Raw genomic sequence first — 23,125 nt, 5'->3', positions numbered from 1 at the left:
GTTGAACTGGATGATAGCTAAGGTGTCTTTCCCTTCTAAGATTTCTCCCAATTCTGTCAAATGAGATCCTTGCTTGAATTTGAGTTTTTTCCCAACATCCCAACCATGATGTTAACAAGTTTAATGTCTGTGAAAAATCATTATTTTTGCATTTTCATGTTTGTGTATAAATTATGAATTTTAATATTGTAGTACAGAAATTCACTGTGCTCTAAAGGCATTTCTTTTTGCAGTGATAACCTTTTCATATTAAACCCTATAAGAATAGAATGTCCAGGTTGAAAATTAGATTGTATGATTGAACAACTTTTGCTTATTTTATTGCCTTTTATATCACATTAACCTTCTCAGTTGCTAAATTAATAAGTTGTTGCAAAACACTGAGCTCCTCAGGTAGTGAACCTGATACTGCATGCTAATTGTGCTTTTTTTTTTCCCCCTGAGAAATCTGATTATCTCATTGTCCTCTCCAAACCTGTTCAAAGTGCTATGGGATAGACATTATTCTTTCTGCTTTACAGAGAAAACACTGAGAATTAGAAACAGTGTCGAGGTTGCATGAGTAGCTAGACCTTTAACAATAGGACTCAGTTTGCCTAATTTCCAGGAGAGTAAACATGACTGCCATTTCAGGCATCTTTATCTTTCTTTTCATTTTGAAGTTAGCATAATACTAAAAGGTACATGCTTATATCTTTATAAAAATATATCTTTTATTGCTATAAACTATATGTCAGGCTATTAAATAGATAGAAGAAACCTTTAGAAGTGCCATATTTTAAGTTCCCAGTAGTCCAGGATTTATAGGACCTTAAGGAACTCACTTTTCTTCATTGTCATAATTTTGAATTCCCTCACCCGTATCCCTTTGACTTTACTCTTCCACTTCTCTAACCCTTCCACCAGCTTCAGAGCTTGCCCCAGGTGTTGAGAGAGAAGAGGAGGTGAGGTGCCATTTGTATAAATCCTTCCTGTTTCTCCCTCTTTTTCATCTTACCGCTAGGACTAGCTGGAGGTGTCTTCAGTTCTCCATCCCATCTGTTTCATCTCGTCCTACTCAGGGGCATCTTGCTTGCAGCTCCCTGGAGCCTGAACCCTTGATGAAATGTGCAGGATAGCCTGTTGTTCTGAAATGTAGGTGAACCTCTTTCAGATCTTTGTGTGTAGAAAGGCTCCTCTTTACCATCTACATTTAGCCGTGTTTTCCTTATTGAAATAAAGTGAGAAGGTAAAGCTGACTGGCCTCAGAAATAAATCCGTTTTCAATTATGAGTTGCATTAGAGACCTTTACAAACTATCAAGTACTGTGTGCTGGCTTTAGGGGCAGTTGAGTGTGTAGAACATTAAAGGTGGGGAAGGAGAAGTGGAGAAGAGAAAGGAGAAGATGCATGTTTGGGACAGCCAGACGTGAAATTCTGTTTCTAAATCGTCCCTGAAAGGATTGCTTAACCTAAGATGTACCTCAAATACAGTGCTGTGGTAGGATAGAACCGACCCACTTATGTGAAAATGTTTTCCAAGTCCACAAACAGCCAATATTCACGTGAAATTTTAGCAAAAACTGTATCTATAAACTGAAAATCAAGGAAACGGCACCATGGCTTAGAGCTGGGGCTTCAGTGACAGATGTGAAAGTTTAAATCGCAGCTCTTGTTCTAACTGGCTGTGTGAACCTGGACAAGTTATTCAAGCTCTGTGTCACTTTTGCATCCATAAAGAGGAGAAAAGTTCCTATTATTACCTCATACAATTGTTATGAGGATTTAGTTACATAATGGATATAAATGCATATAGTGTGAACATTGAAGCAATACATATTAACGTTTCTTGAGATAAATATATAGTCTCATAATCCGATGAAGCCTGGGCAGGTAGAGATCTAAACCCAAGATTTATTTCAGAGCATAACTTTTGATTCTGTGTTTTATTCTTTTTAAAATTACATTGTAATTCAGGAGAGCTGTTTTCTGAAGGTGTTTAGTGAGAAAGGTAATCATCGTGTGAGTCAAGGATTTTCTTGTGTTGTCGTCGTCTTCTCCCTGGACGACATGATAATATCAGTCCTCAGCCATGATGTGAACATCACACATCCTGTTTTGGTGCTAACAAATTGTCATTAGCCTTTTCCAAGCAATGTCAGCTACACATGTCAGTTGCTTATCACTTTTCTTTTTTTTGGTTATTTATCTTTAAAAAAGAACGTTAGTAAGTCAGAAATAGCCATTTTGTAGAAACTGCACAGCTAGACAGGTCTTTGATCCTTAGGGTAATAATCCAGCTGTTATGGAACTGGATCAATTTGTAAATTAAATTGATTAATCTAGCAGGGAAAAAGAAAGGTCTTGACTTTTCCCACGGGAAGCATTTCCTCAAATGGTAGTCATTCTAAAAAAATTTGGGAAGACTCCATTTTCTGCTATTCTTTTTCTCTTTGCTCAACTCAGAAAAAAGGCTTAATATGTATCCAAAAAAGAGTGAAAGTAGAGTTCAAGCTTTTAGATTCTCTAGGGTCTGGTTGTTCTGGAGGTCTCATATTTTTGACAGGGTTTAATGTTAAAAACCTTTCAATGACTATCAGAACATTTTTAATACTCATTGGTTAGTTTAGTAAACGTATAACTATGCTTGAGTTATCTTCTGCAATTAGTTCACTTTATTGTTATTTTCATCTTGTATGATCAAAAAAAAAAAAATCTCCCGATGATTCTCCTAACAATGTGTGATTGGAATAATAACTTCACATGTTGAAGAGTTTTGTGCTGCAGCTGAGAGGCATGTAAATACAAGCTGCTTGTTTGCAAGAAGCTTCCAGATTTGCAATATGATTGCTATGGAAACCACATAATGAAAACCTTATAACCATCTGTATGGTTTGATGGATTTTATTGTATAGCTGAGTTGTTTTTGTTTACTGTTATTAAAGTGTTGAATGGAATATATTAACCCACACACATTGACTATTTGAGGTATTAATTAGTATCGTATAATGACATCATGCCTCAACCCCCAAATAAAATACGTTTAATAATAAACCTAAATAAAACAACATGTGTATGTTTCTAATATGTTGTGAAGGTGATTATTGCCTAGAATTTTGGTCACTTGTCCTTATATATTTTTTGAATGATGTGGAGAGGTTTGCTCTGTTAGTAAATGAATATAGTAGTAGGATTTATTTTCATGATTTTGGAATCCATTTGTTCACTTAGGATTTATTGAACATCTCCCTTGTACCAGAGTCTATTCAAGATTCAGGTTGAGTTCTTTCCTTCCTAAGATTGAAAAAGCACACACCAAATTTGATTTTGTTGTCTTTTATATGGAAGCTGTTTGTACTGTTAGCCCAAGATAAAATGGGTTGTTTTACTATTGTTAAGAAAAATTGATGTATGAAACACAGAAGGCTTTGACCTAAAGATAGCAGTTCTAGGTTTGAAAAGGAGAAAGGAAGTGTTTTTAATGAGCATCTTATCCTCTAAAATACTTCTTATTAAGCATCTCACATGGATTTCAATTTGGATACTTCACAGTAAATATTTTTAATATCATTCTGATAGTTTAAGAATATATTGTGCTATAATAGATACTTAAATTTTAATAAAATAATAAATTCTTAGTAATAAATTCTAAATTCATTGACAACTTTGCCAAGAACGGAGTTTTTCCCACTTAATTCTTGTAATTATTAATAGTTTTTATGATATCTTGACACTGACTTTGGGTGGTGAGACTAAATCCCATAGTCTCTTCTTTTTTTTTTTTTTTTTTTTTTATAAATTTATTTATTTATTTATCTATTTATGGCTGTGTTGGGTCTTCGTTTCTGTGCAAGGGCTTTCTCTAGTCGTGGCAAGCGGGGGCCACTCTTCCTCGCCGTGCGCGGGCCTCTCGTTATCGCGGCCTCTCTTGTTGCGGAGCACGGGCTCCAGACGCGCAGGCTCAGTAGTTGTGGCTCACGGGCCTAGCCGCTCCGCGGCATGTGGGATCCTCCCGGACCGGGGCACGAACCCGTGTCCCCTGCATTGGCAGGCGGATTCCCAACCGCTGCGCCACCAGGGAAGCCCCCCATAGTCTCTTCTTAAGAGGCAGGAATAGTGCTTTCTATACTGATGTGGTTAAAGCTTTTGACTTCAGGACAAGTGCCCTTAACTATTTTTGAATTTACTTCTTACTATTGAATTTGTGACCAAATTGGAAGAGAGGGAGTGCTGGGGAAAGAGAAAGTATGAGAAGTAAAGAAAACTTTCTCCTTCACCTCAAAAAAAATTAATGATTTGTAAAACGAGTAGCTTGGACTAAATGACGGTAAATGTCCCTAATACCTTTAAAATTTGTATGAAAACACCCTATTGACCCATTTATGATAACTAGTCCTTGAAGTTTAACATAAGTGAGATAATTGTTGAAGAGAAAAGAGACAGCATTGAGTATTAGACTTTTCATTAGGTCTTCTCTGTATTCTTTACTATTTGACTGAACTATATATTAAATTGCCAATATTATGTTTAACTTAATGTGTATAAAGTGCCAATGATTTCCAGCTGTCCCTTATATTGGAGCTTTCATACTTTTGTTTGAATTGAGTTAAAAGAAATTTGAAACAGTTATAATTATCTTGTAAGTACAGTAACTCTCAAGCTTGATTTAAATGCTGGTTTTTATTAATCACCACTTTAAAATCTGCATGAGACTTCTAAATTTACATCTGCATTCTTGACCTGTCTACCAAGCTTTCCAGTTGCCCCTGGACATTTCCTCTGGGTTGCCCCACCAGTATATTAAATCTCCCATATCAGAAACACAACCCCTTGAGTAGCTTATCTTGGCTATTCTCTTTTTAGTAATGATGTTCCCATTTCTCAGTTAACTAAGCTCAAAACCTGAGTCATCCTTGCTTGCTCATTCTTTTCCTGTAGCCCTCCACATCCAATCAGGCAGAGTTTGTCTATTCTAGTTCCTTTCCCTCTCATAACCATCTCCGTTCCATTTCCTCTGCCCCTTCAGTTCAGGACTAACTTCCCCTTTAGCTAGACTAGGAGTGGTCTCTCTCCCCACACCCCTCCTCTAGGCTGTCTGGGACAATGGGATCTGATAGCCGTTCCTCAAGCAGTTTCAGTCCTGCCCTTTCTCGCCTCAGAAATTTGGGGGGACTCTTATTCCTCACCAAACATGTAAAAGTCTGAAGTCCATAGCAGGATGTTCACGGCTCTTCAACAGTTTGCCCAAATGACTAACATTATCTCCCATCCTGCTCTTCTTCTACAAGAACAGCCCCCGCCTTTATTTTTTTTTTCTGATGTGGACCATTTTTAAAGTCTTTATTAAATTCATTACAATATTGCTTCTCGTTTTTTTTTATGTTTTGTTTTTTTGGCTGTGAGTTATGTGGGATCTTAGCTCTCCGACCAGGGATCAAACCAGCACCCCCTGCATTGGAAGGCGAAGTTTTAACCACTGGACCGCCAGGGAAGTCCCAAGAGAACCACATTCTTTAGCCAAAATGAATATGCTCGTGCCTTGTTCTTTTGTTCATGCCTTTCCTTGTCTGGAAATTTCCTCCTTCCCATCTCTCCTTATTCAGATTCTCTCCATCCCTCAGAGCCTTTATGGTATTTCCCCAGTTGGGTGGTTTCTCCTCTGCACTCCTTCAGTACCTTGTACCTCACAGGTCAGGTTTTATGCCCCTTATCCCACTTTCCTTTAGGTTCTGTCTTCTGTCCACTCTAGGCTGTAACTTCCTGAAGGCAGAAGCTTCCTACTACCCTTGCCTTTCTGGTAGAACCTCTCTCTCTTACAGGTAGTTAATGCTCAATGAAGATTCATGAGTTGAATTATTTAATAGTCATAATGACTGTATTTGTATTTTTTGCATATTTTTCTTTAAAGTTTTTGATTTTCTTGGAATTACAATTCTTTTTGATCCCAGTTTTTCCTTGACATGCCATTTTGTTCATATGTCCTGCCTTAAATATTTCTAAATTGTATATTAAGCCTTAGGTGGGGCAAGTGGTCATGTGGTAAGTATTTCTTTGATGTAAAAGGATTAACTAGCCTATTGACTCTGTTTAAAAACCCTTCTTATTTAATCTCATTATTTTTCTTCCTATAACTTGGGAAAGGAGTGTGATGGGAGAGTGTAGAAATAATATGAAGATATATAAGAATATATGCAGGATAAAGAACATGGATTTTGTAATCACAAACCTAAGTTTGAATAGCAAACATTGGAAGTTTCTTTACCTTTTTGAGTCTCAGTTTATTTCTCTGTAAAATGAGGATTTAAAATGGTTTACCTATGAAATCTTAACATCTGCTGTAGTGTATGACACATAGTAGTTCCTCAGTATAATTTGGGGGGAATGACCTTGAAGGGTGAGGATGCTTCTCGTATCTTCCTGTGATGATCAATTGAGAAAACATGAAGTATCTGATGCTCAGTAAATGACTTCTAGGTTAACTGTATTTTATATCACACATTTTCTCTTTGCTCTGCTGTTGTTTTAGGGACCATGATTTTATCTGTGGTACTCATGTCACAGTATAATGTGGTCAATCCGTATAATGCCGGGTGTCATCTTACTGCATTTTTAGGGCTTTTCTGGATTCAAGATTGTTCCAGATGAGTTTCTGTGAATATTTAAAACAAAATATGTGAAACGTTAGTACATACCTTAAATTTTATCAAGCCAACTGGTCAGGTTGCTATTTGGAAATAGCTAGAGGTTTCTTTGTTCAGCTTTAGATTATTGAAAAGGGGATGTGAATGTTGAGTGGTTTCATTCTTTGAAAAGGAATATTTATGTGTTACACACTTTTAGTTTTGCTCTTAAGATGGGGTGAGTACTGTGTCTTTCTCCCTGAGGAAAGCCTTCAGTGTCCCATTTATGTTGTTTATTTACAGAAGAGGAAGAGGATGGAGCTCCGGTGAAAGTGGAGGGGCAAAGGAAGATGAGTCAGGACAGTGTTCACCACACCACAGGTAATGAGTTGTGCAGCTTTCTGGGAAAGCTTATTTTGGTTTTGTTCGCTTTCCTTTTCGTCACTTTCTTACTGCTCTAAAGATGTGTCCTCAGCTCCCCAAGGTTGGCTCCTTGGGTCTGGACCTCTTATGGCTGATAAGCTTCTTAGACCCATTTAGGATGCATGAAAACCACTTGAGAAGGATTTATAAAGTAAGCCAATTTATACAAGGTATTCCTTTCTGAATTACTTTGTAACGACTCAATTAGCTTTCATTTCTGCACAAAGGAGATTTAGTTGCATAAATTAGCTTATCATCATTGAGGAAGTGTCACTGCTAAAGGACAGTTTATAGAAACAACATGCAGTTGCTGTCAAACCTATAAGAATGTAATATAGACATCTGTGTATACTTTGTGCTTGAGCAGAACAGACTTCTGCCATTCAGAGACTAACAGGGGACAACAAGTTGCCCAGGGGACTGGCAATGTAGACATCTCTGAAAAGGTCAACTTGACACAGGCTCTGACAATCGACCCACAGCTCTGTCTTCTTTGATAAAAATCAGATAAACTTAAGACCGCTAATTGATCTGCAGCCTGTTTAAATGTTGGCCATGCATATCTTCATTGCATATGATTAACACAGAAAGCAAATGAATTGGGTAAGAAATGCCAGAGTCCAGTGACAGCAGCTTAAAAATGGGAAAAGGACAGTGGTGGCCTGGAAGGCTAGGAAGGATATCCCCCTTATCCCTTTCCACTTGGCACGTGGCCCCAGGTACTAATTATGACTAAGACTGGAAAAATAATTGCACGTGCTATGTACGGAATCACATGATAAAGGCAACTTTTCTTGCTTCTTGTTATTTCCAAATAGCAGGAGATAAACCGTATCTGTAGTGCAAGCATGAGGTTAGTTTTGATAAACCAGCAATTATTTTACACAGAAAGAAGAGAAGGACTGCCTTCTTATCAGGACTTTACACCTCTTCATAGCCACATGTCAGCTGGGGCAAGGTCTGCCATATCATCCCATGTCCTGCAAAGAGCTATAGTTGGGGGTCACCTCCCCTCTCTGATATGTCCATACATCACTCTTTCAAGCTGTCAGGTCAGGAAGTAGCCTTCCCGAGTCCTTCCTACTGTGGCATGTAGAAAGGAAACAGAGGCCTGATTTCCGGACCCGGACAGGAAAGCAGGAGCAGGTTGCTGCAAAAGGTTTGGGTTTGCTTTTTTCAGAAGGGAAGTGAGGAACAAGTCATTAGATGCGACTATAAACACCAAGGCTGAGCAAAGCCTTGAGGACGATGTTCACTGGCAGTTTTAAGTACATAACGTTTTGTTATTATCATAAAGCTTCTGCCAAAAGCATGTCGTTTTCTTTTTTTTAAATTTCTGTGCCGGTATAGAAGGTGGACACATACAAATCTTCTTTCCACAAATATGAGTGTTTTGGCTTAAAATAATTGTGTTTTTCAAAAGCCCTTTTAAAGTAACTATCTCCCAAATTTTTGCCTTTGAGGGAAGGAAGAACAAATCAGTTTTTCCTCAAAGGAATGCAATAAGGAGATCTACCTTTTCATGCAATTGCTATAAAGCACTGCAATAATCCTTATCTTTAGTGACATGAAATTCTTTTCAAGCAACAGTTTTAATGCTTTTGCATAGCAGTGACCTTTGCTCTCCGCAGGCTGTCAAAGATGTAACATTAGAAGTTTGTTTGCTGTGCAGGGCAGTGAGTTGACAAGGGTATTACTATCTTGCTGAGCATCACATGATGTGAACTTCTAACCTTACTCAAGAATGTTATTTTTCACATTGACTGATGTTACTAAAAAAAAAATTCTTTTTTCAGACTACTCTAGTGTAAAATATGTAAGCAAAAACAAAATTGAGCATGTATTTCTCACAAGTTATTTCATGTTTAAGCTTATGTAGCTTGCATATATTTTTACATATAAAAAATAAAGAGTCCATTTGATTTTTTTGAACATTATACAATATGCTTAACTTTCTAAAATAGTTTTTACACCTATAACACTACCCAAGGAGAGATTCTCCATTATCTTATTATTGTGTTTTACCCATTGTCATCGTGTTTTAAAAATCTTTTCATTTTTGCAAAAGTAAATATCTCCAGTGTTTAGCTTGTACTTTCATAACAATTCTGTTATTCTTGCTCAGTGATCTGTTTTTGCATGTTTAACTTACAAGAGCAAATACATTGTTTAAATCTTTCACAAGCCAGCTAATTTAGAATGTTATTTTCTTTCTTTCTTTGCCTTCTTTTTTAACCATATATGCTTCTTAGGACAAGAAACATAATGATTTTTTTTTGATAATTTTGAAAACATAGATCATGATGTGGATGGAATAGGAAAATTAATTCATACAATAAAGACAACTAAACCGATTTAATTTGTATTCAGAATGTAAGCTTATTGGTGGTTTATGACATTATGTTCCATCCCATTTTTTGTTGTTGTTGTTGTTTTTAAAAAACACATCTCACAGGGATTATTTTTTCAGTGTATAAGTGAACAGTGTTAACTTTTGTGAACCCACAGTGCTTCCAAGGATATCGATGCATAATTTTTTGTGTATCTTTAGACACACTTAAAATTTAGAAAAGTAAACCAGAGGAGCTTGCTGCTCTCTGAGGAACAAGATAATTCTTAATTTTTATGTCTGGAATTCATTTTAAGAATTTTGACATTACTTTCCGAAGGAGACTAAGGCTAATAAACATAGACTGCCAGGTTTTCTCCCCCGCTGTGATTCTTCTACATCAGGGGCCTCTAACCCCCGGGCACGGACGGGTACCGGTCCGCAGCTTGTTAAGAAACGGGCCGCACAGCAGGAGTTGAGCGGTGGGCGAGCGAGCCAAGCTTCATGTGCCGCTCCCCATCGCTCACATTACCGCCTGAACCATTCCCACGATCCCCCCCCCCTCCACGCTCCACCACCCCCCGTCTGTGGAAAAATTGTCCTCCATGAAACCGGTCCCTGGTGCCAAAAAGGTTGGGGACCGCTGTTCTACATCATAACTAATATTGCATGCGGAAATAGAATAGTCAATTTGTGTGTACAGGTAGCCATGTGACATAAACAACTTACTGTTCTTTAACAGGGCTCACATATGGGACACAGGAATGAGGTTGGTCTTTGGGTAACATCATCATCAAGATTGCAGAAAGCACAGTAGAAAATGCATCTTGTTCCCAGGACTGCCAGATCGCTAGCCCTGTTGCCTTTTTACAGCAGTGAGATTTAATGAAATGCCCATGATGCACATCTAGGGAGAGATGCATCTTGCACACGGTGGGGGTCTCTCTTCCCCTCCTGTGCTCCTGTAACTCCCATTAGTGTTAATGGGAGTTTCACTAAGCGCATCGAGGGGAGGAGAGACCCCCAAAGTGGTAAGGATTATGTGTTAGAAATCACCATATACTTTTCTCTTCCTTCTTCCCTCTCCCCTGCGTTTGAAAATCTGCTGAATGAAAAACTATTGTGAGAGAATCTGAAAAAGGAAAGAGCAGGCAGCAGGCTGAACAGCTGCAGAACCCACTGGGATGCTCCAGCTAAGCCAAAACGTCTCTAGTTTTTAACCCAGGTTTTCTTTCTTCAGCCTTTTCGGATCAAGCCTAAGGCTGAGCAGCATGGGGATCACACTGGAGCCTCGACTGGGGAAACAGCTATTTAGATCCTTTTACCTCCTGGCCAGTGACTATGGGGGAGGGCCTTGCGTGTGAAATGATGTCATCCTCTCTTTGCTCTAATTCCTTGACTTTTAAACTGACGCTGACGGACTGCATGGGGCACAACATTTGACCCAGTTAGCAGTTGATTTAATCTGACTAGAATGTTTCAACTTCTAAATCCCTATTTGTCTAAATAAGTGGTTTTTAAAGGAAATCAGTCACTTTATTATTAAGTAATTTTTTTCTTAAAAAATTTGACAGTGTTTGGAGAAATCTGTCCAGCCAGAGTGCCCTCTAGTGTCCATTCATAGAATTTCCATAATATATGCTTTGAGGGGAAAAATGTAATGAAGGGTGGCCACAAGCATTGTTAGTTCTTGGTTGGATTCCCAGGCTTGTGTACATCCCTGCTAGCTTCTGTGATGAGTGTTCAAATGCTACAGCAGAAAAGTCAATAAGGTGTCTTTCCTCTCTGTCTCCCTCCTTCCTTCTATCCCTCCTTTCCCCCGTCCCCCTTCTTTCTTTGAGTTCTTAGAAAACAAGCGGAAAAACTTTAATAGGAGGATTGTCCTTGTTTATCTTCTTAAAAGTATAATAGAAAAGTCGCGTCTTACTTCTTAAATAGTCAGACTCCATATTATCCAGATTTTCTTTTTGGCTTTAAAAAAATGTTTCAGATACTAAAGAGAATTTATTAAATTTCTAATAAACCTAACACTTTGGATAAATCACAACCTATGTGTAATAAGATGAACGCCCTTGACACGCTAATGTGACCGGTTGTGTTGGAATTGCCAAGGAGCCTGCAGTTTGAGAGCCATATAACAAAAGTAAGGTGACAACCCTGATCCAGCATGTGTCTCCACAGTTACCCCCTCAGAATTCAAAGATGACATTCCAATGATGGAAGTTGTCAGCACGTGTATGTTCTGCCTGGTTAGTGAATACAGGGACATCTTATTGATATTGCTTGCATTCTTTTTGCATTAACTCATCAAAACTCAATTATCATGAAATTAAAAACAGGAAACAGTTCTCAGTGTAACAAAAGCAGCCAGTGTATTTAACTCTGTGCTGTGTTTCAGGCGACCCACGTTGTATAAGTGACAAAGCATTTATTACCCGGTTTATTGTGGTATTATAGAGCGGAGAGCGCTAAATAATCAATCAGTTAATGGTCTGTATGGCAGTTGGAACACATCACATCCATTGTGCTTATGCTGTTAGAAGGATGAGCTGATAACTCCAGTGTATGTTGCATGTTTATTCAGAGCCTAATGTCCGAAACTAGCGCTGACAGAAATCTTGGAAAATGCAGCTTTAGCACTGGCATTTTCAAAGTTGCTAAAATATTTTAGAAATAACTCTGAGAGGCTTTGGGTACAGAAGTCCCTAAAGATAAGAGCTGGAATTATCCATTAGATTACTTTCATTTTATTCTCTTCCTTTAACTAGCTTTATGTTTTGAAAAAGTTTAAATTTAGGGACTTCCCTGGCGGTCCAGGGGTTAAGACTTCGCCTTACAATGCAGGGGTTGCAGGTTCGGTCCCTGGTCCGGGGAGCTAAGATCCCACATGCCTCGTGGCCAGAAAAACAAAACATAAAAAAAACAGAAACAATATTGTAACAAATTCAATAAAGACTTTAAAAATGGTCCATATCAAAAAAAAACCAATATATATGCCATTGAGGCATTTTTTTTTTTAAGTTTAAATTTCAAAAAGTTTTTTTGTTACCTCGTTTGGTTATATTTGTACCTTAGCTCCTTTATTATTATTATTTTTATGATGTGTCCTAAATTCTGTATGGTGCTTATTTCACAGCGTGTTTATCACATCTCATGGATATTGCTCATTATACAGGGAGGCTGACTCATCTTCAAAACATGTTGCAAGTGGGCTTAGGTTTGTTATAGAAAATAAGTGGGAAGTAACTTAGGTGCTGGTTTGAAGAAACATGTTGCAATTACAAGTTTTAGATAAAAACAAGAAAAGGAGACAGGAAAGGAAGGACATTCAAAATTAGATCTTTTTGAAAGTGGTCCTTAATTAGATGAGAAGGAGAAGTAGGATTCTTGTGTGGATGTTATAAGTGTTCTTTGAATGAGGACAGAATTTTTTTAGACTGTTTTGGTGGTTTGGAGTGGCCCTTTAATTGCTATTTGTTCATTTTTAAGTGAGGGCCCATTACATGAAAGCTCTAACTCTTGTTTTCTCTTTCTTCTTCCTAGGAGATAAAAGCACCGATTATGCTAATTTTTACCAGGGTTTGTGGGACTGCACAGGAGCTCTTTCTGATGAATTGTCATTTAAACGTGGTGATGTGATTTACATTCTTAGCAAGGTAAGCAGATACCCCAAAATGACAACTGTAAAGCATGAATACAAAGCTGGATTTTTATGCATTTGGATCTACAACACTAGGGGAAAAATGCCAATTGGAATTCTTCTAGGTCCTTGTTAACAATTGGGAGTTCACAATAATTATTTTGTCAAGTGAAATATAATCAAATTTTAAACACAATCAGATAACAGGATTCAACTTAACAGTGTGTTTACCTATCACTTCAGCCTTTGGCTCACATCCACACACTGCCTTCTCCAGAAACAATATACTTATGTGAAAGTTAACATTGTAAGGTATTAGGTTATTTATTATGTTTTTCTTTCCTCTTCCTTTTTATTCTTCTGTGTGCTTATTCTGATTTTGTCTGCCATTCACTACTGGTAACACTGTGTTTATAGAACAAGTTTTTCATCTTTATGTAAATACATTGGGTGTTCCGACAATTTAAAAGCAATACTTTTCTATTCAGACAGGTTTAGGTAATTTTTTTTAAGTTTAACATAATTGTATTTGTAAACATAATAGCAAAGTATATTGCTATGAACTCATCCTTATATATACAAAATCATTGTTTCTGCCTCTTAAGATACTGGATTATTCAAAATGCTTCTGGCCTTAGATCTAAAAGTCAAGATTCTTAATTGATTACACTTTTAATGACATGCATGAGCTCCTTTAACTTTCATATTTTAACTTTGCCTACTGTAATATGGGGGTTAAAAAATATCTCCCTCAGTCTACTTCATGAGGCCACATTAGAAACAAATGATATATGGAGACTATTTAAATATAAGTAAAGAAATGTTACATAAATCATAAGTCTAGGAGTTTAATGTGCTTTGTTGATTAGAGAAATATTTTGGAAAGATTATGACTTATTCAGAAAGATAATGTGACTTATTAGATACAGAAGAGAATTTGGAAATAATGTCACTTATTGAATTTAAACACTAGTTGACTGGTGCATAAAATCATATACAGAGAATCATAGAACATTTGAGTGAGAGATCTTAGGGCTCCTCTATCTATCCTTGGTTTTACAAATAAGGGAATTTGGGTCAAGAAAGTGCCAGAGCCAGTACTTAACAAGGTGTTTTGACTCCCAGATCACAGCTTTCTGCTCTATTTTTTTCTTATGCCTGTATCTATCTTCCTTCCTTTTTCCCTCTCTTCTTCCCCCCTCCCCCTTCTTTCCTTACTTGTATTTAATTTGTAACTGTCGTAAAGTGCCTAAAATGTGCAAGGGCCCATTCTAGGCACCAGGAATCCAAAAAAAAAAAAAAAAAAAGAGATATAAGCCCTTGTAGATTATTGGAGGAAAATAGTAAGTAAATACAGCCAACTGTGGTCATTGCTGGTTGAGGTGCCCAAATAAGACTTGTCCCTTATTTCTCTCAGTCCTCTGCTCGCTAGTGTATTTTTTTTTTTTTTTTTTAGAAAGATGCTTTCAGTTCTTGGAAGCTATAGATAGCCATATCACAATTCTTGGATTAAGCCTGTTACAGAGCATTCAATAGTCCTGTGTTAAAATGACAGCTTTTTGAGTCAGTTACTTAATATAGAAAGCAAACTGATTAGTTTCAGTTCTCGAAGAGAAACTTTCTTGGAATCATTCCTCAAATTTACTTAGCTCACAGTTTCTTTCACCAATTTAGCTGCATAAAATTAAATTGTGTGTAAAATTGCATATAAAATTAAAAGGTTGATTAGCTTCCACTTGGAACTTCAGACTATAGGGATAAATGGCATGTAGCCAGTATGTTTGTATGGTAAAATATGAAACTTACAAAGCCCATGTGGGTTTGTTCTTGAAGCCTTCTTTATGAATCAAGTTGTCTTTGTTTTTGTTTTTGTTTCTTTCAAGTTGTCTTTGTTGCTGAAAGCCTCAGAGTACCAGCCTCTGGGATAGGCTGTGGCGCAAGCAGCGTTCCCATAGGCTTGTCTTATTTCTGCCATTGCCTCAGAAAATCATTTTCTGTGAATATGAAATTGAAAGTACAATCATAGGTGTGTATCATATTTCTAGGATTCTGGGGGAAGTCATTCCTTTTCTCCCAAACCTGTTTTGTGATGATTGTAATTTTATATGTGAAGCCTGTCATAGAGCTGAGGGTGGAACTCCACCTCATAGGAAGAATATACTCCTATCTAAAATTTCTAAAGGCTGTTATTTGGGTATGGGCTGCCCGAAAATGCTTCCTTTATCAACCTTTCACAAGGTTTAAATTTCCACCGGCAGCATTTCATGAGAGGCCTTCTAGAGATGGGCATTTTATCTGGAGCTCATTTTGGTTTTTGAAAGAAGAGACAAGGCTTTGTTAGCACATTATCACCATTGGCTGGATGAGTAAATACCCATATTTACCCAGCTGCGGACCTAGTAGAATCAACCAGGTTGATATTATTAGTGAGGGTGAAAGAAGGACAGTTAGTTTTCTCTTGATGGAATTTGGACAAATTCTGGGCCGTTGATGAGCATCTTGGCTATTTGTTGTCAGGTTGCTTTGGGGTTCAGGATATATTTGTGAAGACTCTTACTTCCCCACTTGGCTTTGGGTGAGTTCAGATAGGAACCTCTGGTGATTCTCTAATTTTACATTTGCTTGGTCTTCCAGTTTTAATAAAAATTTTGGCAAACATAGACCATAAGTTAATATCATAAATTTATTTAATATGTGAATGATGACAGCAGTTTGAATGCTGAGTATCATTATAAATTCAGAACTCAAGGCCTTTAGAAGAAGAGAGCAAAGAATTGCTCAAAAGGACTTGTTTCTAGATCAAGGTAGAGCTGATGCTATGTATTGATTGTTTTTTTTTAAGTGCAATAAATATAGAAATCACTAACATTGTTATATGCCTAGAAATTTGTTTAATCTTTCTCAGAGTTATATTTAGATTTCATGGTGATGGAATGAAAATTTACTGTTTAAATTTATTTTTTACACCATCTAGTGGCTCAGAATGAGTGGTGCAGGTAATTGCAGCTAATGTGCACAATCAAAATGATGTCATAAATCCAACTTTAAATTTAGCTATGGGTTATTACTTTCCTATCTCATGTCAATGAAGTATAAGCATTAATCATGAAAATTCTTTTCATCATTCTGAATTAAATGTAAAAATTGTATACTTAAGGAAAAATGCATTTTAAGGAGTCTAACAGTATTTATAGAGACATAAAAAATGTGTACTTAGTAAAAAAAAATTAGTGCCACAACTTTTCTAATAAAAAATGCCATTTAAAAGATTTCAAAGAAACACAACTTGCTTTTTATAATTAACTGATCTATAGTTTGCAGTATTTAATTATTGATTTGACTTACCTTCTAGAAGCTTGTTAGTTCTGAAAATAATCTTTTAAAAAACGGCAACACAAGATAGTTTAAGAAGAGATACATTCTTTTCAATATAAATAAACCTTTAGATAAATCAAGAAATAAAATGGCATGTACTATAATAAAGAATATTTTAATTTTGTAAATATAATGACAAAAAGATTTAGCTAGTTTGATGATTAGGCTCTCTGTATTAAAATTCACTGTAGAAATATAGTTTGATTTTAAAATTCAGTCTTTTTTTTTCTATTTTTGCAAGGAAGCCTTGATGGGGTGTCCACTGTGCTCAGTCTGCCTGGGGGTGATTTATTTATTTTAAGCCTCTTTTGAGTTATACAAATCTTAGCTTTTCTTTCTTTCTTTACTTTTTTCTTTTTTTTTTTTTTTTTAGTGAAAATCAAATGTTACAATAAAGAAGGAAGAGAAGGCAGATACCCTGCCCTTCCCCTTCCCTTTTTTAACATTTTCCAATAAGCAGCTGCCATGTGACCCCTGGCTGAGCTAGCCCCTCCTTCAAAGTGTCTGGCATTTTCTTAGTTTTAACCTTTGAACCTTACTAATAATAAATCTAAATACTACTTGCCTAAAAATGCAAGCCTGTAACTTTTGGCTTACAGGTCTTTTCATATAACATTGCTGCTGTTTTTTTATGTGTTAAAACATTTTATATACTTCAATAGTTCAGTGGAGATTTAGAAATTCCCCCCCTCCCCACCCAAAGATGGAAGATATTTATAGGGGAATATATTTATAGGGATGGATGAAAGTGAAATATGTGATTTTTTTTTTTTTTTTTAAGCAAGGTACAATTACTTTTTTTTTTTTTTTTTAATTTACTTTTGGCTGAGTTGGGTCTTCGTTGCCACACAGGGACTTTCTCTAGTTGTGGAGAGCAGGGGCTACTCTTCCTTGTGGTGCGCGGGCTTCTCACTGCGGTGGCTTCTCTTGTGGCGGAGCACGGGCTCTAGGCACACAGGCTCAGTAGTTGTGGTGCACGGGCTTAGTTGCTCCGTGGCATGTGGGATCTTCCCGGACCAGGGCTTGAACCTGAGTTCCCTGCATTGGCAGGCGGATTCTTAACCACTGTGCCACCAGGGAAGTCTCCAGGAATATGTGATTTGTATGACAGCTGCCTTGTTAGTGAAGTTATTCTGAAACACAAGGCCTACTTTCAGATTTATTTGATGGGGGAAATTCATATTTGAGATTGCAAATCTTTTATTTTAATTAATTAATTTATTTTTTAGGAATCAGGTTGTTTAAAAATCATGCTAAATTCTTTTACTGGTTTGCATTTCAATTTTATTACCACCTTAAACATGGACATAATATCATAGTTAATAGTATTGTCCTAGAACCATGTTTATGGAGTTTTATAATTTTCATGGCAGGATCCAGGTTATATAGCTACAGGCATATTATAGTCCCGCATAGCTCTTTGGCTATTTTATTCTATTTGCTGTTCTGGATTTACATTGTCTATTAGTTTATCTTTCAATCTATACTCACCAGTAAATCGCTAACCACATTCCTATTCTTACTTTTAAGGCAATAAATTATTTTTAGAGACTTAATGACAGAAGAGCTATGCTTCAGCAGGAAAGAGGCATGCTGCTTGTCTGCTATTAACAGAAAAATAAGAGAGTTAAGAATCCTGGAATATTTCATCTAGTCTAGGACACATGTGACTTGGGCTCTGCAGCTTTTTGAGACATTTTTTATTAAGTCAAAAACAGGAAATGTGGGTTGACAGTGTTCACTAATATACAGTAAAAGGGCATTTTTTTAGCGTGTGTTGTTTGGAGTTTCAAGCATTGCTTCCCTTTGTAGCTGTGACTTTTTCCAGTGCTTGGTGAAATGTAACTGTCACTGATCATTTGCTTCTCATTGTGAAAATGTAAAGATTCTGTTACTAAGGCTTTTTTGGCTTCAGACTTATCAGAAAAACAAAATGAAAGTCTTGCTGAGCTCTACTGGCAGAGGGAAATAAAGAGTTCCTTTTTAGCTCTCTTAGTTTTTCCTTTGTGACCATCTGACCCCATGTGCCACATATAGCAAAATCACCTGCTGAAGAGTAACCAGGATACCTCAATATAGGACATACCTTGATGATACTAAGCTAGTTCCCTAAATGTTATCACATCATGTAGTCTTTTGGGAAGGAGGAGGAGTGTTTGTACTTGTCACTGCGGTTGTTTGGGTCTGATGGCATTTAGTTTCTATGCTGAATGCCCACGGTGAAGCATAGTGGGCAGACCTATGCTATGCTTATAACCTCTCCCTGGTGGTGATAAGCAGTGTATGGAAACAGCACTACGTCAGACGATGTTCTCATTCCACTCATGGGACTCCTATTGTTACCTATTTGCAAAAACCATGCTCTAGTACTTCCCGATTTTCTCTTACATAAAATGGAGGGAGCATTCCAGGAAAATGTTGACAGATGAAAGGGGAAGGTGCCTGCAGGAGACAGGCTGTCAGGCTGAGCCCCTGCAGTGGCTTGAGAAGTAAAGGAGAAACCAGAAGGCAGCGTCAGAGAGGCAAGTTACACAGAGGGGGCAGTGGAGGGGCTGCTATGGCTGCAGAGCCTACACGGTTTAATTCTGCATGGAGTAAGCAAAGGTTTTCCAGGAGCAAACCAAAACAACCTTAAAGAAAAGAGCACCATGTTGGTAAGTAAAAAAAAAAAATCTTAAATTGAAAGATCCATGATTTTTTTATGCCCTTCTGCTCTCCCCCCACCCCCCAAAAAAAATCAAGAGCTCCCTCAATGTATATATGGCACATTCTCACTCTTTTGAGATGTCTCCTTTCTTACCCCTTTAAAGATCAGATTCCCTTATGGAATAGCCCGTAATAATCAGGTTGCCTTATAGTACACTCCAAAATGCTCTGTTTTTTTGTTGCCCTGGTATTTTGCTACACCAATTAGTGGGAAGGCAGAGGGAGGGGGTGAAAAAGTATTTATTGCATACCTACAGTATCCTGTTCTAGGTACTCAGTGTGCTTTCATTCCTCTGATTCTTAAGGTAACCCTACAAAGGATATGGTACTATCAATATAATTTTTCAAGTAAGAAAACTGATGCTCAGTAAGCTTATTATGTAAATCACCTGAGGATACCAGCTAGGAAGTACCTTCTCCTGGAATCAACGCAGATCTGACCCTAAAGGCTTTTCTCTTTCCATTTTGCTATACCTAAGTGGGCCATGACCAGAATTATTTGTTTCCCTCTCTCAAGTCCTTGAGGTAGACACTGTGTCTTAAGTATTTTTTAATCCCCAATATCTAACATTATGGCAGATAGATGTTTAATATATGTTTATGAAAATATAGTTAAAAATAGGAAATAATTGGGACTTCCCTGGTGGCGCAGTGGTTAGAATCCGCCTGCCAATGCAGGGGACATGGGTTCGAGCCCCGTTCCGGGAAGATCCCACATGCCATGGAGCAACTAATCCCGTGCGCCACAGCTACTGAGCCTGCGCTCTAGAGCCCATGTGCCACAACTACTGAGCCTGCGCTCTAGAGCCTGCAAGCCACAAGTACTGAGCCTGCGTGCTGCAACTACTGAAGCCCGCGAGCCTAGAGCCCGTGCTCCGCAACAACCAGAGAAAGCCTGCGCGCAGTAAGGAAGACCCAACGCAGCCAAAAATAAAATAAATAAATAAATTTACATTAAAAAAAAAAAGGAAATAATCCTGAACTTCTTAAAGGAATTTAGAATGGTAGAATCGTAGAGGTAGGGGAACCTTAGTGCTAGCTCTTCACTTTATAGGTGAGAAGATCTTGAGGCTCCACATAATTGGGGAAAAATAAATAAAAGGTTAATGGAAAAAAGGACTGCCTCTGGAGACCTTAAAAGACAATGGAGTTTCTGCACTTGAACTTCCTGAGCTTCTTGGCAGCCATACCGAAAAAGGGAGAGACAAGGAGCTAATAATTCTTTTTAATCATAAAGGAGGAAGCTTGGCTTTTCCCAGCACTGGCTACCTAAAAAAAAAAAAAAAAAAACTCACGTGAATTTCTAGAATCTTCGCTGATTATCTGACCTCAACAACTTTATATAATAAGAACAGTGCCAGATATTACCCTCAACAACAAAATATTTATAGTACATATAACAAGAGATTTCATATAGGTAATTCTGTGAGGGTCCAGATGTATAATAATTAGACTTACTGATTTATGTTAAGTACGTAACTAGATTATTGTGGAGTCTCAAAGAGTGATATAAATGTAAAAAAAAAAAAATCACCCCTAAAGAACTTGGGGATTGCCCAAGGTCACATACCTAGTTAGTAACAAGCTGGAGACTCTCAGTCTTCCGAGAAAATAATCACAAGAATAAGAAGCAGCAGCTGAAAAACTAGCAGATTTTTCCCCTAGACCTGCCACACTGTTTCTGCCTTTGCAGGGTTCTGTCTTAACCTCTTCCGTACTTACAGTAAATTCAACTGAAGCCATTTCTTCGAAGAACTAGAATTATTTGGTCCCAGTTCTTCAGGGGACAGGTATCTTTCTTTCTGCAAGTGGAATTTAGGCCCTTTAGACAAGGTATGCTATACAGCACATTGGAAAGCGTGATGGGCAACAGCCAGCCGTGAGTAGGAGCGACATACTTCATATTGTGAAGCTAAACATACTTGAGAACAAACGTTTGTTTAGTCATCACTAAAATTCTTCAAGTATGTCCAACATACACATAGAAAATATATTCCTTTTGGAAATTACTCTTCTTAAGAAAACATTTAGGAGGGTCATCTGGTGCATCACCCAAAATGAAGAAAAAGTATGTTTGTTTCATCATGAAGTACATATTTATTGAACATCTTTTACACATCCTGGAGTGTGGGGCATACAGTTTGAGTGTAAGACATTGCCATGATCTCAGTGAGTTTCTACTTTATTTTAGTTGAACGGACAAAACTAAAGTACATAAACTCCACAGAGGAATAAATACTCAGCTTGAAATGGGAGATGTAAGTATGGATTAGATAATTCAGAGAAAAATTCATGAAAGCTGGGTAACCTGAGTCGAGTCTTAGTTACTAGATAGGCTTTGGATGAGGGAGGGGAGCTACCTCTTGGGGAAGGAGTGCCACATACAGAGGCAGGAATGAGTGCAGCACAGAAGGTTGGGCTGTGGGACCAGAGCAGTGAGTTTGTAGTTAAAGCATTGGGGGGCTAGTATACGTTCCTGAGCAGCCGAGTAAACTGACAAAGGCCGTTTCCGGGAAGTACAGAGAGGCAGAGTGGATGATGCAATAATCCAGGGTGAGGTGATGAAGGTCTGAACTAGAACAGTTAACAGCCATGTATTGGTTGGTGAAATACACTGAGTACCAAGGCCACCCACTACTGAGCATGATTTGATCTTTCTTTGCCTAACAATATCTAAGAATCATCAGTCTGCATATCAGTTTTTACTTTATGCCATTGTAAATGTTGACTGGGTAGAAGTTTGAATTAAATGTGTCTTGACTCTGGAATATAAACTAAAATTTGTTACAGGAATTAAGTTCTTACTATCACCTTCCTTGCTTGTCTTTTGTCTCTCTCGCTTTAAAAATGGAGTGCGCGGTGCACAGAGGAAAAAAATAGTAATTCTTTCAATTAGAGTAACTCAAAGTCACACTTGCACAGTAAATTATAAAGTAGTGAGGTTGATTTCCATGAGCTGCTAAGAGACTTAGGGTGGTAAAGCAGGTTCGTGATGGTGGTATTCAAACATCAGGGAGGATCTTAGAAATTGTTAGTGTCCATTTCCTCATTTAAGGAATGAGTTAGGAGACTAAGATTCAAGCAGTTAAAGTGTAGATAATAATAGTAAAAAAATGAAGTTGTCAAGTACCTGTTGTGCATTTTAAGACAACTTTTGAAATGATGGATGTATAAGAAACGATTCTTACAAAGTTTCTAATTGGAGATAGTAAAAAGGAAGAGATTGAAGAGGTAGCCTTGAAGAAAGTATTTCCATATTTTAAATAGTTATCTGGTTTTCATGCTACTATGTTTATGAACAATTTGAAAAATTGAAAATATCACAGTGAATAGTTGGAAAACAATGGTAAAGTCCACTGGTTCTGAAACTCAATGTAGTTTATATTTTGTGAATAAAATTACCTTTATTTCTGCACAAGGCTGGTATGTTTTGAAGCACAGATATACGTTTGGAGAGAGGAATATAGTCTTTTAACCTTTCTAACACCTGTTGCTTTCAAACAGATTGGTAACTACTTTCTGAAAGGGGTGGTACATCACAAAATCTTACTAATGTTTCAAGTTTCTGTTAAGGCAGCATTCTTTTACCATAGGGTTTGTAGAAAGTGGATTAACATACTTGAGAAATGAGAATCATGGTGGTGAAAAGGATTTAAGTAAATGTTGGCATCTTCTTTAAGTGTAAAATAATACACTGGCAGAAAGAGAAGATTTAGTTAGTAAGTAAACATGGACATATGTTTGCTATTGTGTTGGATTAAGTCTCTTGTTTCACTTTATCAAAACTAGTCCTTTTTCTCCTGCCTTTTTACATAATCACTTTAATTTATTGCTTAATAATGATTAATTGAGGCCTAAAATTTTAACTATAAAATAAAACAAAAACTATTTTAATGATATAAAAATTGAAAACAGAGGAGTTAGATCACAGCTGTTCAGTGCTGCTTTATGATTATTTTCTCAAATTATTGGGCAAGTTCAGCTTTCTTGCTTCTTTGACTGCCACATTACATTTTGCCTTGAAGCCATCCATTTTGCAGATATTAAATTTCT

At 37.3% G+C, this 23,125-nt stretch overlaps 1 protein-coding gene across 2 annotated transcripts in view; it reads left to right on the top strand.

The window, feature by feature from the left end:
- The window catches only part of SKAP2 (src kinase associated phosphoprotein 2), a 152,799-nt gene that overhangs the window by 123,299 nt on the left and 6,375 nt on the right, over positions 1-23,125 (top strand). For both annotated transcript variants that reach the window (XM_068549186.1, XM_068549185.1), the window contains exons 10-11: positions 6,903-6,980; positions 12,895-13,007. In XM_068549186.1, the coding sequence (XP_068405287.1) occupies positions 6,903-6,980; positions 12,895-13,007 (191 nt within the window). The remainder of the gene's footprint in view (positions 1-6,902; positions 6,981-12,894; positions 13,008-23,125) is intronic.

Source organism: Eschrichtius robustus, chromosome 8 (assembly GCF_028021215.1).
Source record: "Eschrichtius robustus isolate mEscRob2 chromosome 8, mEscRob2.pri, whole genome shotgun sequence".
Taxonomy (NCBI): Eukaryota; Metazoa; Chordata; class Mammalia; order Artiodactyla; family Eschrichtiidae; genus Eschrichtius; species Eschrichtius robustus.
The sequence above is the reverse complement of the archived record's forward strand: the minus strand, read 5'-3'. Positions and strand labels throughout refer to the sequence as shown.